General features: G+C 35.1%; 1 protein-coding gene across 12 annotated transcripts in view; it reads right to left on the bottom strand.

Moving 5' to 3' along the window:
- The window catches only part of FNDC3A (fibronectin type III domain containing 3A), a 114,941-nt gene that overhangs the window by 4,168 nt on the left and 84,675 nt on the right, over window positions 1-26,098 (bottom strand). For all 12 annotated transcript variants that reach the window (XM_086329062.1, XM_086329054.1, XM_086329061.1 and 9 more), the window contains 18 exons: window positions 25,940-26,097; window positions 23,968-24,027; window positions 22,620-22,758; window positions 20,448-20,501; window positions 18,059-18,183; window positions 17,512-17,686; window positions 15,850-15,936; window positions 13,169-13,307; window positions 12,581-12,649; window positions 11,676-11,794; window positions 10,199-10,304; window positions 9,936-10,111; window positions 8,458-8,571; window positions 7,615-7,764; window positions 7,236-7,519; window positions 6,922-7,134; window positions 4,471-4,637; window positions 3,157-3,284 (listed from right to left, as the gene is read on the bottom strand). In XM_086329062.1, coding sequence (XP_086185188.1) covers window positions 3,157-3,284; window positions 4,471-4,637; window positions 6,922-7,134; window positions 7,236-7,519; window positions 7,615-7,764; window positions 8,458-8,571; window positions 9,936-10,111; window positions 10,199-10,304; window positions 11,676-11,794; window positions 12,581-12,649; window positions 13,169-13,307; window positions 15,850-15,936; window positions 17,512-17,686; window positions 18,059-18,183; window positions 20,448-20,501; window positions 22,620-22,758; window positions 23,968-24,027; window positions 25,940-26,097 — 2,463 coding nt within the window. The remainder of the gene's footprint in view (window positions 1-3,156; window positions 3,285-4,470; window positions 4,638-6,921; window positions 7,135-7,235; window positions 7,520-7,614; window positions 7,765-8,457; window positions 8,572-9,935; window positions 10,112-10,198; window positions 10,305-11,675; window positions 11,795-12,580; window positions 12,650-13,168; window positions 13,308-15,849; window positions 15,937-17,511; window positions 17,687-18,058; window positions 18,184-20,447; window positions 20,502-22,619; window positions 22,759-23,967; window positions 24,028-25,939; window position 26,098) is intronic.

Genomic DNA, 26,098 nt, shown 5'->3' with positions numbered 1-26,098 from the left:
TAACCTGCCAGGCTCCTCTGCCCATAGAATTCTCCAGGCAAGAGTACTGGAGTGGGCAGCCATTCCCTTGTCCAGGGGATCTTCCCGACCCAGGAATTGAACCAGGGTCTCCTGCATTGCGGGCGGATTCTGTACCAGCTATCAGGGAATTGTTTACGGATACCGAAGAGTTTATGATAGTGATAAATTAGGACGAAGCTGGAGAGAAGAGACTGGGAAGGAAGATGATAAGATCGTTTTGTTTTAGATGTTGGGAAGATGTCTAAACAGGGAGACATCCTATAGGTAACTGCAGATACAAGACTTCGCTGAATGTGAATAAGCAAGAGTTCCCCGTGGCAGGCAATGACCACTGAGAGAAACTATGTCCCTGATGACTGCATTAAGCTCCTGGATCAACCTGTCTACCTACAGGGTTCTCTGTAAGAGGATTTATACTTTATACGCCAATTTGAATTAATTTTCCTGGTACTTGTAACATTAATGAGCTTGGACACAAGAACTGTCTCAGGTATAGACTCCCAAATGGGAATTATCTACTTTGAAGGTGGTTCTACTGTCCCCCAATATTTTTACTTCACCCTGTTATGCCACTTGAAATGCTGCTTTGGTTAAAAAGCACTTGCTTTAAAAAATGTATACACTGCTGGGAGGATCAAAGAGCCAGCAGACACTTGACTTTTGATATGAATTTTCCCAAGCAAAAAGTTTTTCTCCTAATGCCCATAAGGTCAGTTATACTGTGGAGATGAGAGTTACAATGTATGTGAGGGAGGAAGGCAAGAGTCAGGGCAAGAGTGTAATTTTAGAGAACTAGGCCAAGCCTTGGTGAGGTGCTACTGAGTGGGAAGTCTGGTCAAAGCCAATGACTGACCAAACAGGGCAGAAAAGGAAGAAGATAAACAACTCTAAGTGCGGTCTAGGGTCAGAAGTACTAGTTGCTGCCACACTAATTTGCTTTCAGACCCCTCAAACCAGCAACATTACAGGTTAAATAGGTTTTTATAGGCTCGCCTAGAAAGTCAACCACCAACTTTTAAAAAAATAATCCCCTTCTTAAAAACATCAACAGTTCCTACTGCTGTAGAATAAAGACCCACCAAGACCTGGCCTCCTCCACTCCACACTCCATTCTTGAGCCTTATTCAACTCACACTTGAGAGGTAACCAGCCCCCTCAAGAGTCCCTTCAGTGATAATCCTTTTGGAAAACATTCTAAAGTCCCGGGGTGGGGGGCGGGGAAATCATTCCTTTTTATAAAGTTATGTTTTATCTTTATTATGACCTTTTATTTGTTTGCTTACACAAAATGTCAATTATAGTATTTCTGCTTGCTTGCTAATGTGTAATAAATGGAAAATAAGAACAGTAATATTAATAATGTAGCCTCCTCAATTTCTTCATATGTAGTATTTAATACATATGTGTTGAAAATCAAGTAAATTTTAAGTAAAGTATTAAATTCCATGAATGAGATCAAACTCTTAAAAAATGACCTTCAAACTTTTGGTATTTGTCAGTAAATTATAAAATTATATAAACATTTAAAAGATTTAGATGAGCATATGTACATGCATATATATGATGAAGTTCTAAGGAAATCAGTTTTACAGTATGCTTACAATCTAAAGAGTGTTGATGGGGATAATTTAGCTTTTAAATTAGAATTAGCACTGCTGTTTCATGTAGTGATGTGTTCACATACTACTCAATATGGGATTCCTATTTCCTTTAAACATGTAGTGCAATTATATTTTCTTTAGTATTAATTTGATTTCTTCCTTGGAAGGAAACCTGCTTATCTGTAAATTATATTCAAATCCAATTATCATGTCAATTTGCAGATGACTTAATAAAGAAAACAACCACATTCCAAATTTAATCTGACCCTTTGGGGCCTTCTGTAATTTTGGTTAAGAAATTATGCTTCCATATTTAGCAAAACTTGAAAGGAAAAAATTATACCTATATTGAGAAGTAATCTATTATTAATAATTATAACAGCACAAGAATGAAATAAAATAGATGAATGACTGGTTTTTCTCCTGGGAAAAGAAAATACAAGGTAAGATACTAAATTGAAAACAACCCAGTTTAAAAGACCTCAAAAATCACGAAGTTTGACAGCAAAAAGGGAGAAGCAGATGAAATGCCTAAAAGAAATAAGGCCTTTGAGCTGCATAAAGACTTCTTTTATAAGTTATAATGAACACTGACAGCTCCTCACTTCATCGGCTATTCACTCTCTACCAGGAATCCGTCTTTGAAATTTCTTGGCTGGGAAGGGGATAGTTCCTCTAGGCTTCCATACAGCAACTCTGCACTCTAACTATGACTATTATCAACACTGTCCAAGCCTCCTCAGTGGTGTCTCTGCATCTGTCCTCATCCTACTCTAGTCACACTGACTTTGTGTCTGATCATGTAACTATTCTGGTCACAACCCTCCACTGGCTTCTCATTTCACGTGGAGTAAATGCAGAAGCGTGGCCTGTAACACCCTGCATGACCTCCATGCCACTCACAGACCCTCTCTGATTAACTCCCTGACCTCATCTATTATTCCTCCCTTTGGTCACACTGCCCCAGCCACAGTGACTTTCTTCTTGTCCATTAAATGTAACAAGCATGCTCCTACCTCAGGGCCTTTGCACCTACTGTTCCTGCTTTTTGGAACACTCTTCTCCCCATATTCACTTCCTTTGAGTCTCTGTTCAAATGTTACCTGCTGTCCTGTATGAAACAGCACTAGCTGTCCCTTACCCTAGTTCTCCCTACTCCTTTTATCCCGTTTTTTTTTTCTCCATTGTGCTCATCACTATCTAACACTGATACAGTGTTTAGTATCTCTTTTTTTCTGCTAGAATGTAAGCTGCATGAAGGCAAGGACTTTCTGTTCCGTGCATGTCCTGAGTGCCTGGCACAGAGTTCAATAAAGCCTATCAAATGAATGAATACTCTGTTTAAGTTCAGCTCATACCTAAAAGATTTTGCATCCTGATATACTGTGTAGTTACTAATCTTTGCAACACAGTAAGCACTGAACAAATGTCTTTGAATTAGGAAGATAAAGGTTAGTCAAATCTTGTACTGAAAACACGTTAAAGTGAAAAACGGTAAAAACATGTATCTATAGAATTATATTTTGACACATACCTGTTTGAACTCTGAATCTTTTCCCACCATAACCTGGAGACTGTAAATAACTGGATCACCTTTCATTGGCTGTAAACACTCCCATGTAATATCACAAATGTGATCATTTACTTTCTCTATTTTGGGGGCTGTAGAGAAGAAATATAAATAAAATCTGCTTGACTTTTCACTTGGCACGTCACACAGACATTTGTTTTAGTCAAAATCAACAGACTTTAAAACCTAGTTATAAACTTGAAGTAAGCATTAGTGAATGTTTGAAATTTGCCGAGAAATGGTCAATGGCTAACTCTTACTATCCTCCAGGCCATGCAATCTATAAGCATTACAATGCAGACTGATTAAAAGATCTGTCAAGAGAAGTACTGTTTTCACTGAGCTAAAAAGCTAGAGGTAGTTCTACAACATCTTTCATGGTACTTCAAAGAGCATAACTAGAACATGAAATTTTATAATTTAAGAAATTTCCTAAGAGAATGAGTTGAAAAACACCCCCAAATTCTTGACCACACATATGACTACCTCACTCAGTAGTAGGGTAGGTGGTGTTAAAACCAGCAATCTTCTTAAGGTTAAGAGACAACTAAACCAGATGAAGGAACGGAAAAATAACTTTGTGAAATCCATCAACATTATTAGAAGGCGTATTCAAGAACAATCTTGCTATTATGGGTCCAGTTAACAGATGGTGCTTTCAAGTATATGATCCAGGACACTGTACTAGAAGTGTTGTGATTTGTCCTCAGAGGGAAAGGAATTTTAGTTTTTTCTTGGCTAAATGCACAAAGTACAATACTTGTCAGGGTCATTGTAAAATAAGAACTCTGCTGAAATTAGTCTTAAATATATAATACATGCACAAATGTGTGAATGTGTATGTAAATTTGACTTAAAAATTCAAATTAACTGAGTATTAGGTTTTACTAAAACAGATGACCTCTCCCCCTGAAATTCAAATGAATGAAATAGCAATGACTCAAAACAACAAGAATTGTGATTTTTTAAAAATAATAATAGTGAAAATGGTAAATGGCCCTATTAGAAAACCAGCCTATCTATTCAATTTAGTACTTATGTTTATTTAAAAGATGAGTGACAAAAAACAGCACTCATTATTACTATGCCAGATAAAATAGCTTTTATTATTAAGTGAAGCTCCCAGTAAGTAGGCTTGTCTAGCTCATTTCCTTTTTATAATTTAAATTTAGACACATACTAGATGATAAATTTTAATTGTACAAAAAGTACATTATGAAAGAGCATTTAAAATTAATTTACTATTAAAAGAAAGTAACTTGAGGATGGAGAACTTACCTTTCAGGGCAGCTGGGACAGATTTTGGAGTAGTGAAAATATATTCTTGGGAAAGAGGACCTTCCCCTGCTTCATTACAAGCTTGAATACAGAATTTATAGGACGTCGACTCGTTAAGTCTTTGTACTTTGTATGTATGACATGGACCTCTGTATAAGGATACAAACCTAAAATGGAAATGACTTATGAAAAATAAACCTTGACTACCTTATGAAAAATGTTTAAAAACCACTAAAGAAGAACAGTCCGGACACTATTTAGCAGCAGTAAGTTACCCCTAGAATTTAACGCCACAGTGTTTTGCCACTCAATAAATCCTTATTTTTCATCAGATGGAAATCACAGAATTAGTTAATTTCCCAATTTGCCATAGTTTCCTGAAAATTTATTGCAAAATTTCATATCCAATCACAGTAACTGTTTCTTTTTAGGCTTCTGGTATCGCTTTGCTTCTGACTGCTGTTTTTTAATGTATACATCTTAAAAGATACTCAGAACATCACAATTTTCATTATCAATTATTTCTAACTAGAGTTACAGGCATACAGTTTGTCACATAAAAAAGGTAATTCCCTTTCCTAGGCATAATTTTAATTGATTTAGTGAGGTTTTCTTAATATTTACCTAACAGTATGAGATAATATTGTATATAATTTCCCATAAATTATCCACTTGAACTGTTCAATGCAAAGCTTAGTGTCATATATGACATACATATGCTGAATGTTCTCCAAAATTTTAATTGGCTGTTTTAAAAATTTTTGGAAATTGAGGAATGAGTTCTACATTAGAACTTACGTAGTTCTAATAGTCTGAAAATTGTAGTTAGTTTAAAATGAAGGAATACTTAATGATCGTTAGTAACACTGTTTCCAAGAATTGGATAAGCCTTGCCTTTTGAATCTCCATTTTTTTTTTTTTTAAACTGAGAGGATTAAAAAACCAGTGGCAAAGCCACTGTTGTAAAAAGCTGAACCACAATAAAAAACCTGTGGTCAGGGCATAGATGAGGTAGCATTCTGACACAATCCCACACAAATGTAAAGAGCTGTGAAAAATCAAAGGAAAGTAACTAAAGAAAGATATTAAATTGATTTATGAAACCTATGTGGTAAATTTACAATATCATAAAACACTTTAATTTCTTTATTTTCCACGAAGACCATAAAGCCATACCCCACACCCTGCAACAGTTCTCTAGATGCCAGCTAAACATTAATCATGCTTAAAGTTCTACAATATAGAATAATATCTACAATAATATCTACAATATAGACTAATATCATCTATACTTCATAGAATCTTTGTTCTATTATTTTTCAACCAAATACCAATTAAATCTGTTTCTAGTAAATCTTGCACAACCCTAAATATGAATTAATTCACCTAACAATAACAACATATATTAAAGATAAATGGCTATACCAAAAACGTGCAGCAAGGCAAAAATCTTCCTTCCAGATATAAGGTTACAAAGAGTACACAAATTCTGCCAGGAGCAAAGGCTAACATTCAGAGAGGCACAGATTTCAGGAAATAAATGATCAATACTATTTGCTCTGTGTAATGCTCTTATGATTGATACAGGATGTTTAATTCTGTACGCTATTTTAAATGTATAATTATTTCTGATAGGGAGTACTGATATACAAGTACCCTGAGTATTCCATTATTGAATATTTGGCTGACATACAAACCCAATGCAAAAAAACAAAATAACCTAGGGAAAAATTGTCATTAGTACTCTGAATCTATCAGAGATACAAATTTATTTCTAACAAATTGAGTGAAACATAAAAAACAAAAACAAAACAGAATTCTTAAAAGATTAAAGTATCAACTGAGGAAGATATATGGCATTGTTTATTTTGGATTTAATATCAATATACTGCCCTGGATTGGATTTTGAATAATTTACACTAATTACTTTGAGTAACACTATAATTCAAATGCATGATTTAGTGGAATAAAACAGCACGCATTTAATGAGATGGCAAAGGACAGAACAGAGAAGAACCTGAGTAGCCAGGGGACTGGACTATTTATCAGAGGGTCTAAGATCTGATGGTGAGGAAGTGAACTCCTGCATTCACATGGTGTTCATGCCGTGAGTGTGTGGAGGGTGAGACATAACCCTCAAGGATTTCAAAAATCTTATGCCAATCAACTGTTTACTGTAAAAACTACCTCTTGCTGGAAATCAGCATTGACGAACTTATTTTGCAGTAAAGATCGCTCCTTTCACTAGCCTGAAGACAGTGAATGGGTTAGAGAGCCAAAGAACAGATCCCCTATTTTCTTTCTTCACTATGTCTTCTGATGTTTCAAAAATGGCATACTTAAAAATTATTTATGAGAATTGTTTTTGAAAACAATTTATTTCTAGTGTTAAAAAAATTTATATACTTGAGACCTAAGAAACAATATAAAGAAGCAATTAGAAACACCCACCTTCCATTCTTATCCTCCATCTGAAGGTGGTACTGAACCGAATCTGTCGACAATGTCTTTGGGGTTCCTTCTCCCCACTTCAGTTTAAGGTTTTGGTGGCTGAAGGCAACGCATTCCAGACGAGGTGGGTCAGGAGGGAAGGGTTTTGTTTTTAATTTTATCATGTGGCTGAAAGGACCAGCTCCAAGGCTATTCAAGGCTTGAATTCGTATTCTAAGTGCCATGTTAAAAAAAAAAAAGGTTTAGTTTATGATTATTCTATTTAAAGTGTCTCTCTGGTCTAGGCAAAAATTAAGATAGTTTTTACTGTGTACCTGTATGTTGTATCTGGCTGCAGATTGTCTAGAATGTAGTTTGTAACCTTTCCCACTGTCAAGGGCTGTTTATCTCCAAAGTCTATGCTGTAGGCAAGGATTTCTGAACCATGATCACAAGGCTTTTCCCAGCTTATTGCAAGGCATGTAGATGGTGAATAATTGGGATTTTCTATATCATCATCACTTATTTCTTGAAGACAACTCACAATAGCAGGAACTGATGGTGGAGTCATACAGGCTACTACTTCACTAAAAGGGCCTGCACCCACAATGCTCAGAGCCTACAAATTAATAGAGCCCCAAAGTTAAAGACATAATTATGCAAATGCTCACAAAACACAAAACTCTAGAGTGACAAAACCCTGACCACCTTTACCTGGACTCTGCAATAATAGGTGGTTGCTGGTGAAAGTCCTTTTAATTCGTAACTGAGACCGGGTCCGCAGTAACATATCTGCATACTTCCTTCAACTCCTCCCCATTCCAATCGATATTCAGTGACATCAGTTCCATTACTCAAAGGGACCTTAAAGTTAAGAAAAGGGGATAAAGTCTTTTGTCTTAAGTTCTGATAGTGATTACATAGTTTGGGGGCAAAAATGTTATTTACCCAAGCACATAAAAAAGTGAACTGTTTTTGGATTTCTAAAAAAATGTTTAACAGAACATAAACTGTTTAATATTACATTTTTATTCATTAAGGCCACCTGAATTAAAGATCTGTCAAAAAATATAACTGTTTTCAATCAGACACAGAAATATGATTCAATCACTTTAAAGAGTATCTTAAGGTAAATACACTTTAAATAATTCTATTAAGTAATATAAATGTTAAATCATACAAGGATATTTTGTTAAATTTAAAGGAAACAGAAAATGTAATTATCATTATTGATTACTACTATATGCAGTAAGTATACTGGAGATAATAAACATGAGAGAAATAGTATACACTAATTCCTATGAATGTCTGTTCTGAACATGCACCATGGGTAAATATCTCAGTACTGAGACGGGGCACCACCATGAACAAGAATCTAAACACTTGTAAACATATACCTTATTTAAATACTTCAAAGAGAGAAAAGACTTTACTTTTTACCAAGTGGATTTAACTAGGACTTTACTCTTTGTATAATCTATGGAGATGAAATGAATAGTATCTTCATTCTCTTTTTTAATCATTTAAAGCAAATATAAGTGAAGGAAATGACAATACCTCCCAATTCACTTGTGCACAAGTTGCAGATCTGCATGTCACTTGAGGGGGCTTACACTGATCTGGTGGTCCAGGGGCTGTAGTAATATCATGTTTTTCTGAAAATGGCCCAAACTAGAAAAACAAATATTAATATCAGTGTTTTCATTTTTCACCTACCAATTGCACAGCTCTCCATAAATATTCACAGATAATTAAAATCATCATCCCTTTCCTTTAAGACTAATTAGTCATAATAAAATTCTCCTAAAAGAAATCACAGAAAGTAAAGATTTAATTAATGATCATGGAAGTAAATATGTGAGGTATTTTAAAGTTTCCTTTACTATAGTTTCTTCTCTTGCCCCTTATTCTTTCATCAATTGGTTTTTTGTAAGAATGGAGGGGAATTTAGGAATTAGGTCGAATAAAAAGAAGAAATCATGTCAAGAGTGAAGAAATGAATACCAATTAAAAGCACGAGAGATTGCAGGCATAAATTATAACTTAAACTTAAGTAACAGCTTCAATAGGGTGTAAAAATGCATTCTGTGAAAATATAGGGAACAAATATTTACTTGAGATGATTCTGACAAGTTATCACAAACCTGAAAACACAGATTAAAGACACTAGTATTAAAGATGCTACCCCGTGTCCTACAGCCTTGAGGGGCTGCCAAGATCATCCGAGTTTACTAAAGTCTGAAGTAATGGGGAAAGACTTGTCAGTTTAATTTCATGAAATTTTAATTATATTGTAGTTTTAAGAAACACAGTGCTAACTCAAAGTCAGAAGTGACTGGTTGGTCCTCAGAGAACTTTTATTTATTTATTTTTTTTCTCAGAGAACTTTTAATTCAGAGAGATGAGAGATGTCCCAGTTGAGCGGAAAGGGTTTTGGCTCCAGAGTTGGACAGAGTGACTGATGTCTCCCACTTTTTAGTGTGTGTGAGTGCTGGGGCAAGGAGTTTAGCTTTCCTGAGCCCCAGGTTCCTCAGCTGTAAAATGGAGATATCACCTATTCTGTCCATTTTATGGAGTTACACAGGTACAGAGATAATTAAAAACAAAAACAAAAAAATACACAAAACCAGAAATGCTTAGAATGTTAAGTTTTTTCCCTTTGGTAAAAAAAATGAATCACGAGTAGTTGTCAACTGGAAATAAACACTGCGTACAACCAGCCTCAAAACACTTACTTATTTCATCTTATGATCATGTTTCTCCTCTTCTTACTAAGTAAACTCCATTAGTACTGCCTGAAAGGCTCAGCTCAAGGTCAAAGTGTCACATATTAGTAATTGGAGTTTTAAAGTACTGCTATTCTGTAACTGTTAAGCTATGGTATATACTGAATTCTCATTTATCAACAGAGGCTTATTAAAAATTATAAAATTTGGAGTCACATGTTGAAAGCAAAATGGTCAAATAATGGGCACAATGACATGTTATATGAAATACCACTGGGATTCATAATTCAGTCAGCTCAGTTTTCCTACCCCCATTTTGTTAGCTGCACGTAGTCTGAAGCTGTAAGTCTTTCCAGGAAGAAGGTTGCTCACTGTACATTCTACTTCAGGACCTTGGTAAACTTCTCTGGGTTCATCTCTTTCTACAGGAGACATTTCCACCCCATAGCAAGAAATGGGTGATCCACCATTGACCTGAGGGGGTCCTAAAGGTGGAAAGATTCACACAGTTAAACAAGAGGAATATATTTAGTACCAACTTAATTATAATTTATTACCAAAATGAAAATTACCCCATCGTAACTGTATTTCTTTTGCTTTGGGTCTACCCTGTAATCTGGGAGGGAGGCATGGGCCAGGAGGCACAGCTGGAGTCTGCACAAGTAAAGATTCAGATACCTGCCAAAACAAAAGCAAAAACAAAACAAAAATGCCCCAAGCCAAATAATCAGACTGCTTTTGTTAAAGGAAAATAAGACAAACACAAAGACTGCACCAATAATTTGCATCTGAGTATCAAAAGAAAAGGAATAAAGTTCTGAATAAAATCAAATCTAATTAAATCATTAAAACACAAATTTTATATAGGCAAGTAAAATAAGGACAAGTATTACGTGCCTACTGGATATAAAGTTACCAGAAAAAAAAAAAAAAAAAAAAACCCAACAAAGAACTCTTTTCTTCTTTTCATAATTAAAAAAAAAAAAACTTTCCTCATAACCTAATGGACATTATTTTTGGTGTCCAAATGGATCTACAAATCTCTTCCAAAGAATGTTCTAACATTCTATAAATGCTATTTGCTGTATTTTTAGGAGGTTTAGACTATTTTGACCACTTGACTGTATTTTTCAACCTAAACGCTAATTTAATATTAACAAAAAATTCTTTTCTTTCATCCTAAAAATAATTTAAAAATCAGGTAAGTGTTCTCAAGTATTTAGCATCTTTCCAGGTATTTGGTATTACTTTTCATTTCTATGCTACTAAAAAAAACTTTTAGTTTTATTTTAAAAGACATTCTCTTAAAAGCACTGACACAAACTCAGTGCTATATTCATTATCTGCACAGTATTAAGGTTTATACTTAACATTTTATAAACAGTAAGGTTCACACTTAAGATTTCATATTAAAGAAAATGAAGCAATTGGATCCAAAGCCTGTTGCACAGGACTTGCAACTCAACTTCACTGTACTCCTATTTTCAACAAAATGCTCCTAATTCATTAAAAAAAATTACTTTCATTGCATTAAATCTCATTTGAAAAAAATAACAATTATGAATGCTCTAAGATACATTATTGGTTGGATTCATTAAAAATCACTCCTATTAAAAAACATTATACTTTTCCAGAACATTACAAATGTCTCATATATAATCAATGGCACATTTAAGTCCATTTCTGTCTCTAGTAAGAAATAAAATAATTGCCAAACTTTTCTGAAATAAGTATATATTTAGAATTTGTGTTTAAATAATGATTTTGTTTCTATTTCTGTTAGGTAGGGTTAATTGAGCATCATCCTAAAATTTATCTTTATAAAATTTTCTGCAATGTTTTTGTATACCTATTTTTTCCAAAGCTAAACAGCAACCAGACAACAGATATTCACTACAAGCTAAATACTACATTAGTCCAGTCTGGTCACTAAAAATTTAACCATCTGGGTTATACATTTTATGGATGTACTTCAATATTTGAGGTGGCATCTGATGATTTCATCTCATTTGACCAAACTTGAGAAAAGAGATCTACACTAAGTATTACCGCACTCTGTCCTCCATCACTGATGCAGTAAACTCGAAAACGATAGAAACAGCCTGGATTCAGTCGATCACAAAGATGTTCCCTAGTAGCGCCACTGTATATCATATCCCATTTGCTTCCTGTAAGATGGAAGAATTATGCTCCATCAGCGACAAGGTAATGTTTAACATTTTGGTATCAAGGACATGGCAGGTATCCTAGCTTCACTTCACTAAGTAAGCGTTTATGTAATTTGTCGGAAATGATTTAAGCCTGTTTTTTGAGTTTCCTGGAAATGATGTAATTTTCTTTATGTGTATAGCTTCCTAGACAAATTTGCATGGCTTTGTTGAAGTGAAATCTCTCTGTAACTCTGTACAGACTCTGACTTAGATCGATAATTTGCTTTTAATTAAACATTTTAAATGTGCTTACTGGCCCAGTAACAACATTATAACACACAAAGAATAGAAAGAACCAATACCATAGGAAGTTTAGTCTTAATTAAAAGACATCTTAATTTTTTGCAAGGAAATAGGCCATTTGATATAAAGATAAAAATGTGTGATTCAAGAATAAAGATCACTAGACAGAGAACTTATTACTAAAACTATTATAAGTTAAATTTTAGAAGATTTTTCTGATACATCTGGGTATAAATCTGAGTGAGCTAACCTTCCGAAGACTTTAGGTATACTAGAATTGAGCAATGCAAACCAATGAGGAAAAAATAAGAAAATGTAATAATGTAAGTATACAGCAGTCTTACATTTGAGTCACTGTATATCTGGAGATTACAACTTAGAGTGGGTCATAACAGGCAAAATCTTATCTGCTACAAACAAAGGAAAAAAATCAAGAGGAAAGAAAAGACATCACGTAAAATTTAGAACCATGAAGACTAAAGTTTTAATAGTTATTCTTACCGTTAGAACCTTCTGCCATTTCCACTACATATTTATTGATGGCTGCCCCTCCATTGTCTTTTGGTGGGTCTATCCAAAGAAGCAAAAGTGGCATTAGGCAGAGTATATACAATTCAAAAAATGACATAAACTCATAATAAACGGAACACCAAACTCAGGATTGCTCTAAAAGAAAGAAGAATCACCTGTAATGACTTTTTAAAAATTAATACCAGCACCTTATTTACTCCTGTTTTTACAGAAGCAGATTCTCAATAAATTTTTGTTTTAAATGAGTAAGTGATTTTAATTTCTCATGAAAACCAGAATGAGCCATGAAAACTTTAGCTATGAATTCAATACTCTTTCATCTCACACAGGCGGCCCCTGTTCAGAGTTCTACAGGTGACCCCAAGTTCTTCCTCCATCAAACCTGAACTTAGTATGTATCAGTACAATGCTCTCCATAAAGCAGATCATCAAACAGTGAGTCTTACATTTCTCACTGAGCTAACAAATCTACTCAAGTATCTTTAAAATGATCTAAATATTCAAATCATTTAAATCAAATATAAAAGTAATGACATACAAATATGCATAATATCTTACCCCAAGTTATTTTAAAACTATGTGAATGTATCTTTCCTTTAACTGAAGGTTTTACAGGGACTCCGGGTTTATCAGGACAGGTCGTAAACTCTACGACTTCACTTGGACTACTTTTACCTTCTGAGTTATAAGCAATAACCTATGATGAGAACACAAAGACATAATTAATGTCTGATACTTAATGATACTGGCTTAATGAACAAAGTGATGGGAGACAAAAAGGGTGAATCAAATGATTTATGTGAGAACTGCTTGTCTGCAAAAGGAACTCAGCACATATGAAGAGAATTCAGGTATAATCCCCTTTCGGTCAGTCCTGAAAATACAAGTGAGTCTAACATTTTGACACTAAACAAGAGTCATCACTGGAACAAGCTATATAATCTGATGATACTTGGCGAGGCTTGATTTAACTTATTTTTTTAACAGTCTTCAGGGATTTAAAAAAATGTCAGATTCTCTGAATTTCCTCTCTTTAAAAGATAAAGGTTAACTCCTCCTCCTTTTGAATTGTCCTTAATAACTTGCTTCTAACAAAGTGTGTAGCAGAAACGATGATGTATGTAGCTTCCCTATGGAGAAGCCCATGTGGTGAGGTTTTATAATTGTTAACTGAAGCAAAAATGCAATCCAACATCGTAAGAGGAAAACTGGAATAAATGTACATCTTCCTTAGATACTTTGTAAATTGTGTCAACATAAAAACTGTATTTGAAAATTAAAATGACCCAGTGCTATCAGAAGTTTTGAAAATGAAGCTAGTATACAAAATAAGTATTGCAGGCATACTGCTTACTGTCTGAGCCACCAGGGAAGCCCCAAATAAAACATAACAGATATAATTATGCACTACATAAACAAATTTCCTGATATCACTAAAATTTTCTTTCTTAGGTTCTCAAGGAGTAATAAAACTTTTCTTTTTAATAGTGAAAACACTTTACAGTGGCTTCTATCATTTATTTGGAATAATGTGTTTAAACAAACAATGGTAGGAAAATTCAAATGTTGAATTTGTCAACTAGTAAGCATCCTGTTACCTTTTTGGGAAAACCCCTGTACGAAAATGAAGGCTGGCTTATATTAAATTGTATATTAGCTAATTCAAGGCCCTGTCTGCCAAGCAATAGCAATGTGTATCACTGACCAAGTCAAAGATGGACTATATCCTAGAATGGATGCTTGGAAAGATTCAGGATTTCAGAAGAATCCTAAAGATTCTCACAGGAGAATTTTCAAAGCTTGCTATTGCTTCAAGTGAGCAAGAATGATATGTAGAGTCTCCAGGCCTCCAATGAGCAAGAATGACATATAGAGTATCTCTACTTTCCTAAAATAATTAAGTCTGAAGGCCATCAGATGGGATAGTGAGACAAGCACGTGTGCTGGGGGATGGACGAAGGTTGGGCAGAGGCAGCAGCATTCACCCTGCACAAACTCAAGTGCTCTGGATACGACTTTCGGGAAGGCTATGAGGGCAAGAGGGGTTTCATCCAGTAAGTAAAATACCGTGAACATAAACAGGGAAGAGTTTCTCACTGATGATGATGGGAGTTAGAAATAAGGAAAGTGAGAAAATCAGAATTAATCCGTGGCACTAGATCAAATGGAGGTATAGGGTGCAAACTCATGATTTTTAAAAACAGATATATATGTAGAAATATGTGTTCCTAAATGTAAAGGGTCTATGTGTGTCTACACACACACACACACAAAACATACACATGTACATCTAGTTCTTGGCTTTGTCCACTGAGAGGAGGCCTAGGAGTGGCAAAAATCCTATAGCATTAAGTATACTTACTACCCAGATCCTGACTTCTAAACGCCACTGTCTGCTTAAAGGACCCAGGTGCTCTGAGAAATGGTCAATGTCAAATTTGAAGAAGAGAAAGTAAATGATGAGAATGTAGTATGTGCCAGAAAGGAGGGGCTCAAAGAATGATGGGGTGGGGACATGTCAAAAAAATCAGAAGTCAGCTTGACAAGGGCTCCCAAAATCTAAGACAGTTTGAACCTCATAACTGATAAGTACAGTAACAAAATATAACCCACTCAGTAAACAGGAATCCATGAGTTCATACTAATATAAATGAGAAAGCTTTTCCTTTTAGTATAATGCCAACTAATCAATGTAGAAGAAATTTTAAAAACCACCACTTGGCAACCATTAATTATAGTTACTGAATGATTCAGGGCAAGAATAATCAATGGATGTTAAAACTAGTGGGTGAGACTTTGATGAGGAACAAGATATCTATACAGTATTTACAAAATACTTATTACAAAGGGAGAAATAACAACTTTAGAGCAAAGAAACATGGTAGATATCACCTTAAGTAGCTACTAGTAAGTGGACCACCACTTCAAAGAGCAGAACAGCATTACTTTTTTCTGATATACCTGCCAAAAAAGCATATTCTGACTATGTTCAATGACACCCACATTTTAAAAGATGTTTTGCTCACATTTTACAGAGTCTTGTTAAACATTAAGACTGCTTTGAACTTAAATACATAAAGTTTGAGAAGCATTATTATATAGTAAGAGAGTAAAACAATAAAGCTCACTAGAAAAGGCCAAAATATTTTAAGATTTAAAATTATGAGAATGAGGCATGTACTTAGTTTTAAAACAGAACAGTAAGAACAATAAACCTTTCAAGGGCTTTCAAAGCTTACCTTAAATTTATACTTTGTACTGCGTCGGAGATTTTTCACTGTGTAAGCAAGGTCTTCCCCATCATATTTAGGCTTAAAACCATATCCCTGGAAAGGGAAAAAAAGTCTTCATTAGACGGCTAACAGCAGAAATATGGGGAATAAGCAATATGTGAAAAGATTCAGGCCCTCTTCATCTTCTGCTGTGTGCAATGTGAGTAATGCCTGGTTGACTGTAATCTTCTCCTTGGTGTTTCTATCTTGAGAAGACAGATCAAGAAATGCTGCCGACCATTTGTAGGAGGATGAAGACCAGCACTTATCCTCAGTAAATACAGTAACCAAGGGAAGATCTTTGTGTTGAGGGAAAATCAGAGGCAGTGGTAACATCACCATCGGTAAGCTTATCCCTAAAACTAAGGTGAATTTCCCAGATGGACGTTGCAAGAATTAAACAAAACTGTAACTATTTAACATATTTAACTCTCCCTGAACACACACTTGTGTTTCGGTGAAAGATGAGTGATTGGTTGGGCTGGCAGGTTGAGATGTTATTTAGATTTGGCATTATTATTTCTAGCCCTAGGGACAATGCTTCACTTCTTTCACAATGTTATTTTTAAAAGTTAAAAAAAAAACACAAAAAACTGATATAATTCACAAACCATGAAATTCCCATTTTAAAGTATAAAAAACAATGGTTTACAGTATATTCATAAGCTTGTAAAACCATCATTTAATTCCTAGTTCCAGAATAAAGCCTAAATAAAGTACTTTGACTTTCTGGTTAGCAGTCACTTCCTCTCTTTTCTTATACACTAATATACTTTCTGTCTCTACGAATTTGCCAATACCTATATAAATGGAATCACATGATGTGTGGGTCTTTTGTGACTGTGCTCTTTTATTTAGCATGACGTTTTTAAGGCTCATTCATGTGTGGCATATGTCAGTACTCTATCCCTTTATATGGCTGAATGATATTCTACTACATGGATATAGTACATTTTGTTTATCCAATTATTAACATTAGTTGACGGATATTTCAGTTATTCCCACTTTTTGGTTATTATGATTAATGCTGCTATGAACAATGGGGTGCAGAGTTTTGTACAAACATACTTTCAATTCTTCTGGGTATATATCTAGGATGGACCTTTTCAAAGTAACTCTGAAAAGCTATGGAGCTATAGGTAACTAACAGAGGACAGTCTAACACTTGTTCAGCTCAGTGCTGTCTCACAGGAGATGAGACACTGTAACTGGGTAGTATCATGTGAGGCTCTTCAAAGTCTCTGTGGCACTCGGGGAGGCAGCATTTGCACACAGTTGGAGAATGCAGACACGCTCTTTTCTTATCTTTTACAGTTGCTTGGTCTAAGGCTGTGATGATCTTGCCCTCTCTTTATTCTCCCTAAAACATATATACTTACATGGGGTCTGTGTTGTTCCCAGGCACAAAATGCATATATACATACACACATAAAAAACAAACCCCCCTCCAACATGTTGAGAAAGCAAAAGACTGAGCTGTTCCTCACTTCCAGTCCTTTCCAAACAGTAACCAACCAAGGTTTCAAAGGGTCCGGGGAAGGAGCTAGCTATTGTGGCAGTATTTACTGTATCAGGATTAATGTCACACTAAAATGTTCTAAATATCCCATTTAAAATACATATACTTACTGAAGTTTCTTCCTCCATCTCTAAAATGTAAGAAATTCCTTCATCTGATGGCGTTCCTGAGGGTTTACTCCATTGTAAGGATAACCAAGTAACCCCAGCTTTAGTTAATACAGGACTTGCTGGCATAGATGGGGCACAGCCTGAGGTGTAATATAAGACTTCTTCACTAAAACCGCTGTTGAAACAAATGGTTTTTAAGAAGGAATGAAGAAAAGTTAATTTTCTAAAGCCAAAGAACACAGTTTTGATAAATGACATTTTTGGTGAAAATGATAAATTTGATAATGAATTATAATCCAATAATGTATCTTTGATGTGATAATATCTTTATGGTAACTAGGTCAGATACCTAACGATGAATTATTCTTTTAAAACTGCCATTTACATAATTAATTTTCTCTTATAGCTTTTGCTAGGTTAGTAACACATCTTAACCATATCAACAAAGTGATAATACACTAAGGCAGAATTTTTAGTGGTTAATTTGGACTGTAAATAATTTATACAAATGAACAGTCTAAAATACCTATATTAAAATGTATCTTACCTTGTACCATAGTCATTTTTGGCTGACAGTCTAAATTTACAACCCATTGCTGGTGACAGTTTAGTAATTTTAAATTGCTTCTGTAAGCCCATATAACACTGACAAAATTCTCCATTTCCTTTTCCCTAAAAGAAAGTTTTTATACATCACTGTACATTAATGTAAAAAGAAATCCACATTAATTCCTGACAGTAACATATTAGCTAGTATACATTTAAAGTCATCTTTGTTACATACATGTCATGAATCTCAAGAGAAGGTTGAGATAACACATCCTTTATACGATACTCATTGTTCATTAATGCAAATTAGAAAACCAAAGAGTAGGCATCTCTGTATAGCTTCTTGAACTAAACATACGATTTTAGAGCTGATGCTAAACCTCTGGCTTTTAATAAAAGAAACTCTTTCTGAGTATGGACCCCACAACTCTATGGGGTAGTGGCAGAAATTGGTTGATCTTCAATGTGAGTATCTGGCTGCTCTCCTTAACCTATGAAAAGTTTTATGCAAACAGTTTTAAAAAAGGTCCCTCCTGTGCATCTTCAAACCACCTGGATAGCTGCTAAACGTCCCTAAAGTAAACGCTGATGCTACTACTGATTAGATTTAACACTGAAAAAATATAAATAGATAGAAAAACTCCATTATATGTATTAAGATGGGAGAGAGAAAAGCTTGCAGTTCAGGACAAGTGAAGAGTTTCAGAAATTTAAGTGTTATATAAAATCGACAAATTTCTCATTTTCTACCCATTTCTCTTTATTGTGTGGTAGAGTGAAAGGATAGGGCTTCCCAGGTGGTGCTAGTGGTGAAGAACCCGCCTGCCAATGAAGGAGACATAAGAGACCCGAGTTCAATCCCTGGGTCGGGAAGGTCCCCTGGAGAAGGGCGTGGCAACCCTCTCCAGTATTCTTACCTGGACAGTCTCCTCAGAGGACCCCTGCGGGTGGGCTACAGTCCATAGGGTCACAAAAAGTCTGAAGTGACTTACACACACACACACACACACACACACACGTGAAGGGTGGTTACAGTGACCTCTGTCAGAGAAAATCTTTAGTCTGAATTTGGTTGCTTTAACTCTCATGTTAGTTTTAATAATGTTTATAGTTTATTCTATTGAGTTATCTAAATAGAAACTCATATCATCTCTAAACAATGATAATTTTGTCCCCCAGGCCAGCCACCATAGCTCTACCTCCTTTTTTTGATACTGTTTAGCTATAATTTCCTGAGTAATGTCAAATAAAGGTAGGAAAAACTGGTAACTTTGACTTATTTTTGTTTGGCTGGAAATGCTTTTATTGTTTACTGATAGTACTTCACTTAATACAAAACTATCAAATAAGGGATTACCCTTTTATTCCTAATTTGAGTTTTAAATGAAACTGGTAATAAATTTTATCAAATACTTGTCATAATTTATCAAGATGATATGGTTTTTCTTATCAAGGACTCTGATACTGCAATAGATTGCCTAATTCTGTATTCACTTAGAACTTCTGGAATAAAACTTCCTTGGGTTGGGCCTCATTACTGTTTTAATATATGGCTGGAATTTCTTCTACTCCCTCTGGCCCCTCCTCTTTGCTGCAGTGAAGCAGCAGGGCAAAAGAGAGCATGACAAATGACAGTAAAACAAAGTACTAAATAGCAAAGCCCAGGATGCTTGCTGTGGTAGGCCCCCAAAGATACCCAGATCCTGACCCCTGGGACCCATGAATATGACCTCAGATGGCAGCAGAGGATGTATAAATGTGGTGAAGGTCAGGCTCCTGAGACTGGAGAGATTATGCTGGGTCATCTGGGTGCATCCTTAATGGAATTACAAGTATCTTTTCTAGAGGAAGGCAGAGAAGGACCAGAAGATGGTCATGTGATAAGGGCAGCAGGGGGAGAAAAGGCAATCTGATGTGGCCATGAACCAAGTAATGAGGACGCCTCCAGGAGCTGGAAAAGGCAAGGCAATGGGTTCTCCTCTAGAGTCCCTGGAGTAAGCAGGGCTCAGGTGCCACCCTGATTCTGGCCCAGTGAAAGCCAGTTTGGATTTCTGATTTCCAGAATTATAAGAATAAAAGTGTTGTTCTGAGGCACCCAGTTTGTGGTAATTTGTTAAAGCAGTGACAGTAAACAAACATGCTTGCCTTTAAGGCTGATGTGAAAGAAAATATTCCATCAAGTTAATTAACCAAGTGATTGCTTTGCGGTTGGTTTAGTTGGAAAAAACTAAAACAACAGGAGGTCTGGTCAGTAACATTTTCTAAGAACACCATCAACTGACTCAAGCACCACATGAAATGAGGAAAAAATTATTAAACAGAAAGGTATTTCTGCCTGAAGGTATACATACATTTTAGGCTAATTTTAAAAGTTCAAATGTACTTACCTCATCCCATTCTAAAATAAAACTTTGGATTTTAGAGCCATTGTCACTAGGTGCCTAAAACAAACAACAAAAAAACCCCAAATGAGTACAAGTTAGTACGTTTATAAAAGGTATTGGTGATGATCTAATCTAAGGCATCTATTGTGCTATAGATGTTCTCTGGGATTTAGCCCTGAAAAATCTGCACAGAGAATACAGATATAGATGTACATCCTATAATCCTTTTAACTGCCAGAAAAGAAAGCAAAGCAGGAGGCTACTCAGATTTCTCTCAACTCTGAACAATCTCTTTTATCAAGAACTATCTTTTATCAGAAGGTTTTTTATCATCTTTAAGCTTCTGGGACAGATCCTGTCATTTTCATTAAAACTCAACTTATCAATACAATCTGCAAGTGATACCATGTAATACACTAAAAAGTAAAAGAGCAAGAGGAACTTCAAGGGTGCATACTATCTGGATCTCCACTTCTGGGCTCCATGTGTTGATTGCCTAAGACTGTTAATTCATCAATCTGTTACATTTTCAATGGTGAAAATTTCAGTTCTAGTCTTTCTCCCAGGATTTGGTCACTCTAGAACTAAAGAATTTCACCTTTCAGAACAATGAAAAATTTTATTTTTTTCTCCAGGACATTTTTTTTTGAGAGCCTATGATAATTTAAGTTTTTTCTATTTCTTTTTCCATCCTCTTTTTGGTAATTCCTTTAAATTTTATTTATTTTTAATTGGAGGATAATTGGTTTACAATATTGTGTTGGTTTCTTCCTCCAGGACTTTTGAATGTATTCCTGGATACCCATATAGATGAATACCTGTTTACAATTATTATAGCCTAGAACTTGATTCCATTTTCCAAGGTATCAGTGGTATAATTTTAACAGTGTATTCCCTTAAATGCAACTACTATGCAATCTGGGAAAGACTGTACTTAATTTTCGGAGAAGGCAATGGCAACCCACTCCAGGACTCTTGCCTGGAAAATCCCATGGATGGAGGGGCCTGGTAGGCTGCAGTCCATGGGGTCGCTAGGAGTCGGATATGACTGAGCGACTTCACTTTCACTTTTCCCTTTCATGCATTGGAGAAGGAAATGGCAACCCACTCCAGTGTTCTTGCCTGGAGAATCCCAGGGACGGGGGAGCGCACAGAGTCGGACATGACTGAAGCGACTTAGCAGCAGCAGCAGTACTTAATTTTATTCAGAAATTTACCAAGACCTATGTTAGGATTTCAGAAAATCATGTCACCAATGACAACAATGCCTGTTGTATCTAGGATCCAATTCTATCTAGTGTCTATCCACTTTATTACATCTTCTTGTGTAATATTGGGTCCAAATATTTATACACTAAAAAAAATATAAAGAAACTGCCTGTTGATGCAGGAAATGTAAGAAATGTGGGTTTGATCCCTGGGTTGGTTAGATCCCCTGGAGGAGGGCATGGCAAACCACTCACTCCAGTATTCTTGCCTGGAGAATCCCATAGACAGTTCATGGGGTTGCAAAGAGTCAGACATGACTGAAATGACACAGCATGCATTCCATTAGAAATAATTTTATTCCTCCTTTATGGCATCATATTAATATTTGGGTTAAGTTATTATGAATCTCATTTTAGGATAAAATTCAGGATACAAAGGCGTTATTACAAAATATAGAAAGCAGTTAGTTTGAGAAACACACATTGCAGTGTCATCACACATTCAGTATAAGGACTGCTAATTATAAGCCAATCTTTTCTGTTATATTTATGTTACGTAAATGTTATATTTTTATGTTTCTGTTTATTTTTATGTTTCTGTTATACATGTTATATATAACATATTTTATGTTTCTGTCATAAAAACGTCGTAAATATTTATTTTTCATAAAAATATGTCATAAAAACATATTTTATGTTTCTGTTATATATATGTTACATATAACATATATATAATTTATAACAATGTTTCTGTTACATTTATGTTACGTTTATATTTGTGTTATATAAGAAAAACTGATAAGAGTGTTATTTTAGGATATAAGGAACAAATGCCTATTTAATATATGTGAAGAGCAAGAGCAAGTTAGCTTAAACCTCCTTTTGTCTCCGAAAACAAATGAAGTTTAATAGTAAAGGGAAAAAAAAAAGGGAAACAAATGTCCAGTTGGAAACACTCTAGTCTTACCTTCCACTGCAAAGTAAGTGAATTTTTGGTCCGGTTGGCTATCCTTGGTGGATTAGGTATGTCAGGTTCACAGCTCAAGGTGGTAAAGGTTTCAGCTGCGGAAGGAGTTCCCTTTATAGAATTGTATTCTGCCTGGACTCTGTGGTGATAAAATAAACTGTGGTTTTATCCTGCAGAATCACTGTATCCTACCATTCTATAACATCACCTTTAAGTATGTGCAAGTCAGTAAAGTGCCCTCTAAATGTTCTATCGAGAAATACGCATATCAGAAATAAAGGGTAACCTTTAAAAAAAAAAGAAAAATAGAATAAACAAGTGGCTTTCATATTTTTTCTAACTGCTCAAAGAAATACATTTTAAACTATGACTGTCTCTGCAATATGTATTTATACATACGCACACATATACATCATACACACACATACACAACAAAAGTAGTATTCTGAAACAATATCCTTAATTGGGTAATATACTGATATTTTCTATTCCATCTGATTATATTAAAACAATTCTGACTATAACCCACAAAATTAATTTCATGATTCAACAGTGGTTACAATCCACAGTTTGAAAAATATTAGGTTGGATAATACTTAGGGTTCCTCCACAGGGAGTATAATTGAAGACAGTTTAATAGGATAATCTCAAGTACAAGTGTTCTTTTTAAAAATAGGTGACTGAATAAACTGTTATACGAGTCCCAGCTGGGGAGGCCCTATAGTCTAAAAAATAATTTTGTGAAATCATAATAGAAGAACTGTGCAGAGTAAAACAGTAGTATCTAAGCTATCCCAATTAAATGTTACCAAATTCTAGGAGTTTTAATATTCCAAACTCTTACAAAATAGGATGGAATAAATATACATAAGTGGAAATTATTATTTATGATTTTGCTTTGTAAAAATTTCAAAAGCTGGCACAGTCTTCCAGTGCTAAATCAGGTATTACAGATATAGTATACATATTATCTGTCAGTTCAGTTCAGTTGCTCAGTCGTGTCCGACTCTTTGTGACACCATGGACTGCAGCATGCCAGGCCTCCCTGTCCATCACCAACTCCCTGAGTTTACTCAAACTCATGTCCATTGAGTCGGTGATATATATTCATTCTAATCCCTAAGTCGTACAAACCAGGCCATTTACCCTTCAATATAACATTTGAGATAAATGTTTTTTGGGGGAATGTGTTGATAATTATAGCAAAAGAAAAATCAAAATCCACAAACTCCATGTTTTTAATCCAAAATTAATATTGAAATTATAGTCTAGACTTTTAAGGAAATCATTAAAAACAAACCCTATGCTACAATACATCACATAAAAGTAGCATATAGGAATTCCTTACTTTGCATGGTAATCTGTAGCTGGTTTGAGATCATTTAAAGTGACACTGGTTTCTTCTCCTCTGGGGGGAAAAAAGTAACATATCATTATTTGATAAATATAGCATTTTTAGAGAATGTGTTATGTATACTACAGTTTGTGGAATTTTATGAAATTATACTGCTTTTTACTTTCTTACTTGAAATTATACTTGCTTCTTACTTCGTGGTTCCCAACTGTAACCACATTCAGACTGTATCAATAAGCAATTTGCGTATTTAGGGTATATGCCACACTTAGGTATGTACCTGCATAACACTTGAAAACAAAAAAGTGTGCTAAGTAAATGGACTGTATAAGCAAGACTTTGTGTGTGTATGTGTGTGTGTGTAGTTAGGATAGCTATTCAGCTTAACTGAAGAAATAGAACCATTTTCAATTACTGGCATATAGTTAAAATACTAAGTAACACATGAAATCAAAACTGAAGTCAAAACTATCAAATTTTTACAAGGAGTCTGCCACTATTGGATTTTATTTAAAATATAAGGTGGAACTTTATTTAAAATGTTAGAATTTAATGAGTAGGTTTCTAAAAAGTGAGTCACAATTTAAGGTAAAGCATTTTCCATAGCCACTATTACATTTTCAAATATAATAGCACATATTTTCCTAATTATTTGCTACAACTATTATTTGGGCATGTAGCCAACAAGTTAGCCTGTTTTCTCTTCCTTTTCTTTTAAATCACTGTGCTCTGTTTCATTTCCTTCAGTCAAGTTTCGCTCCTCTCCACTTAATGGACTTCTTCCTCCCGTCCCCCTCCCACTTTCCTTCCAGGTATCCTGTTTCTCAAATCAAAGCCAGTGAACAGTATGAAAAAGGAAACATGTCTCACTGATGGAAGGACACCTTACTGAATCGGGGCAGTTGTAGTAGCAGCCTCAGAAAGAGACTTTAATTGGTGCAGGATAACGAGATGACTGAGGTTGACTAATGTCCCTCTTGTGTTCTCTGGTCAGGCTGCAAATGGAGATAAATTCTTTCCCTTAGGAAGCAGTCATATCAAACTAGAACAGCCATTAACACAAAAAAGAAACCTTTATGTTGATGGTCCTTTATTTAGCCCGTAGGTACCTTTGCTCTTTTAAGAAAATGAAACAAAATACACACAAGGGAGTCTCAACAAAGAGGAGGAGACCTTGTTACTAGATGGCAGTCACTGAAGCAGTTTCACTTTCCTTTCTTCCCCATACTAGCTTTTTTTTTTAAATACACCAAGAAGTTTGATTTATCCAGTGTTTTGTTAGTAACGATCATTCAAATGGCTAACCACGTCCTCCTTTACAATCTTCCTGGTGAAGTTATACAAGTTATCAATTTTACTCTTTTTCACCAGAATAAACAATTTATATATGAACAAGAACAGAAAAATAATTTATTTTACAGCTGTCAATCAAAAAGTCACAATTTTAGCCACTGAGACTTTCTAAGGTTTGTTGGAGTATAATACACTTTTGAACCAAGGAAAGAGAACATTTTCAACACACAAATGAGGAACAAGGATACTAAATTCATTTCACAATAGGACATGAGGTTGTATATGTAGGAATGAAATCCAACTCCCTAGAGGAGCAACACTGCATGAGTTCACAATGTAAGAGTTCTCCATTTCTGGTCCTGGCTTCTACATACTACAATTTATATTTATGTCTCAGGAATATGTGGATAGTGAAATATCTATTAGGGAGCCTATTGAAAAATAAAAAAGCTGAATGTGGCCAATGAAAGTGAATTATTCCAAGGGAGTTGTAGACAGAAATGTGAACCAGCTGGCATGTGGACTATTTACATTGAAATGAGAATCACCGGTCAACTTATAGATTCAAAACAAAAGCATGAAGAGGGAAAACAGCACAGAATTAGTATTAAGCTCTTTGTGATAAACCATTAACTTATATAACGGGAAGGAGTAAAACAAAACAAATACCTACACAAAAACACTTTTGTATTTCCCATCTTTTCCAGTGCTTGAGACCAGAATTTCATAACCATAGAGCTCTGGTACAGTGGTCTCATCTGTTTCACCATTTATGAGGCTGGAAGGTGGTGACCAGGTAAGAACCACTGTCCTTGCCTGGATGTCTGAGGCC

The sequence above is a fragment of the Bos grunniens genome, chromosome 12 (genome assembly GCF_055505025.1).
Source record: "Bos grunniens cultivar Pamir isolate PY7600 chromosome 12, Bosgru_T2T1.0, whole genome shotgun sequence".
NCBI classification, from domain to species: domain Eukaryota; kingdom Metazoa; phylum Chordata; class Mammalia; order Artiodactyla; family Bovidae; genus Bos; species Bos grunniens.
The sequence above is the reverse complement of the archived record's forward strand: the minus strand, read 5'-3'. Positions and strand labels throughout refer to the sequence as shown.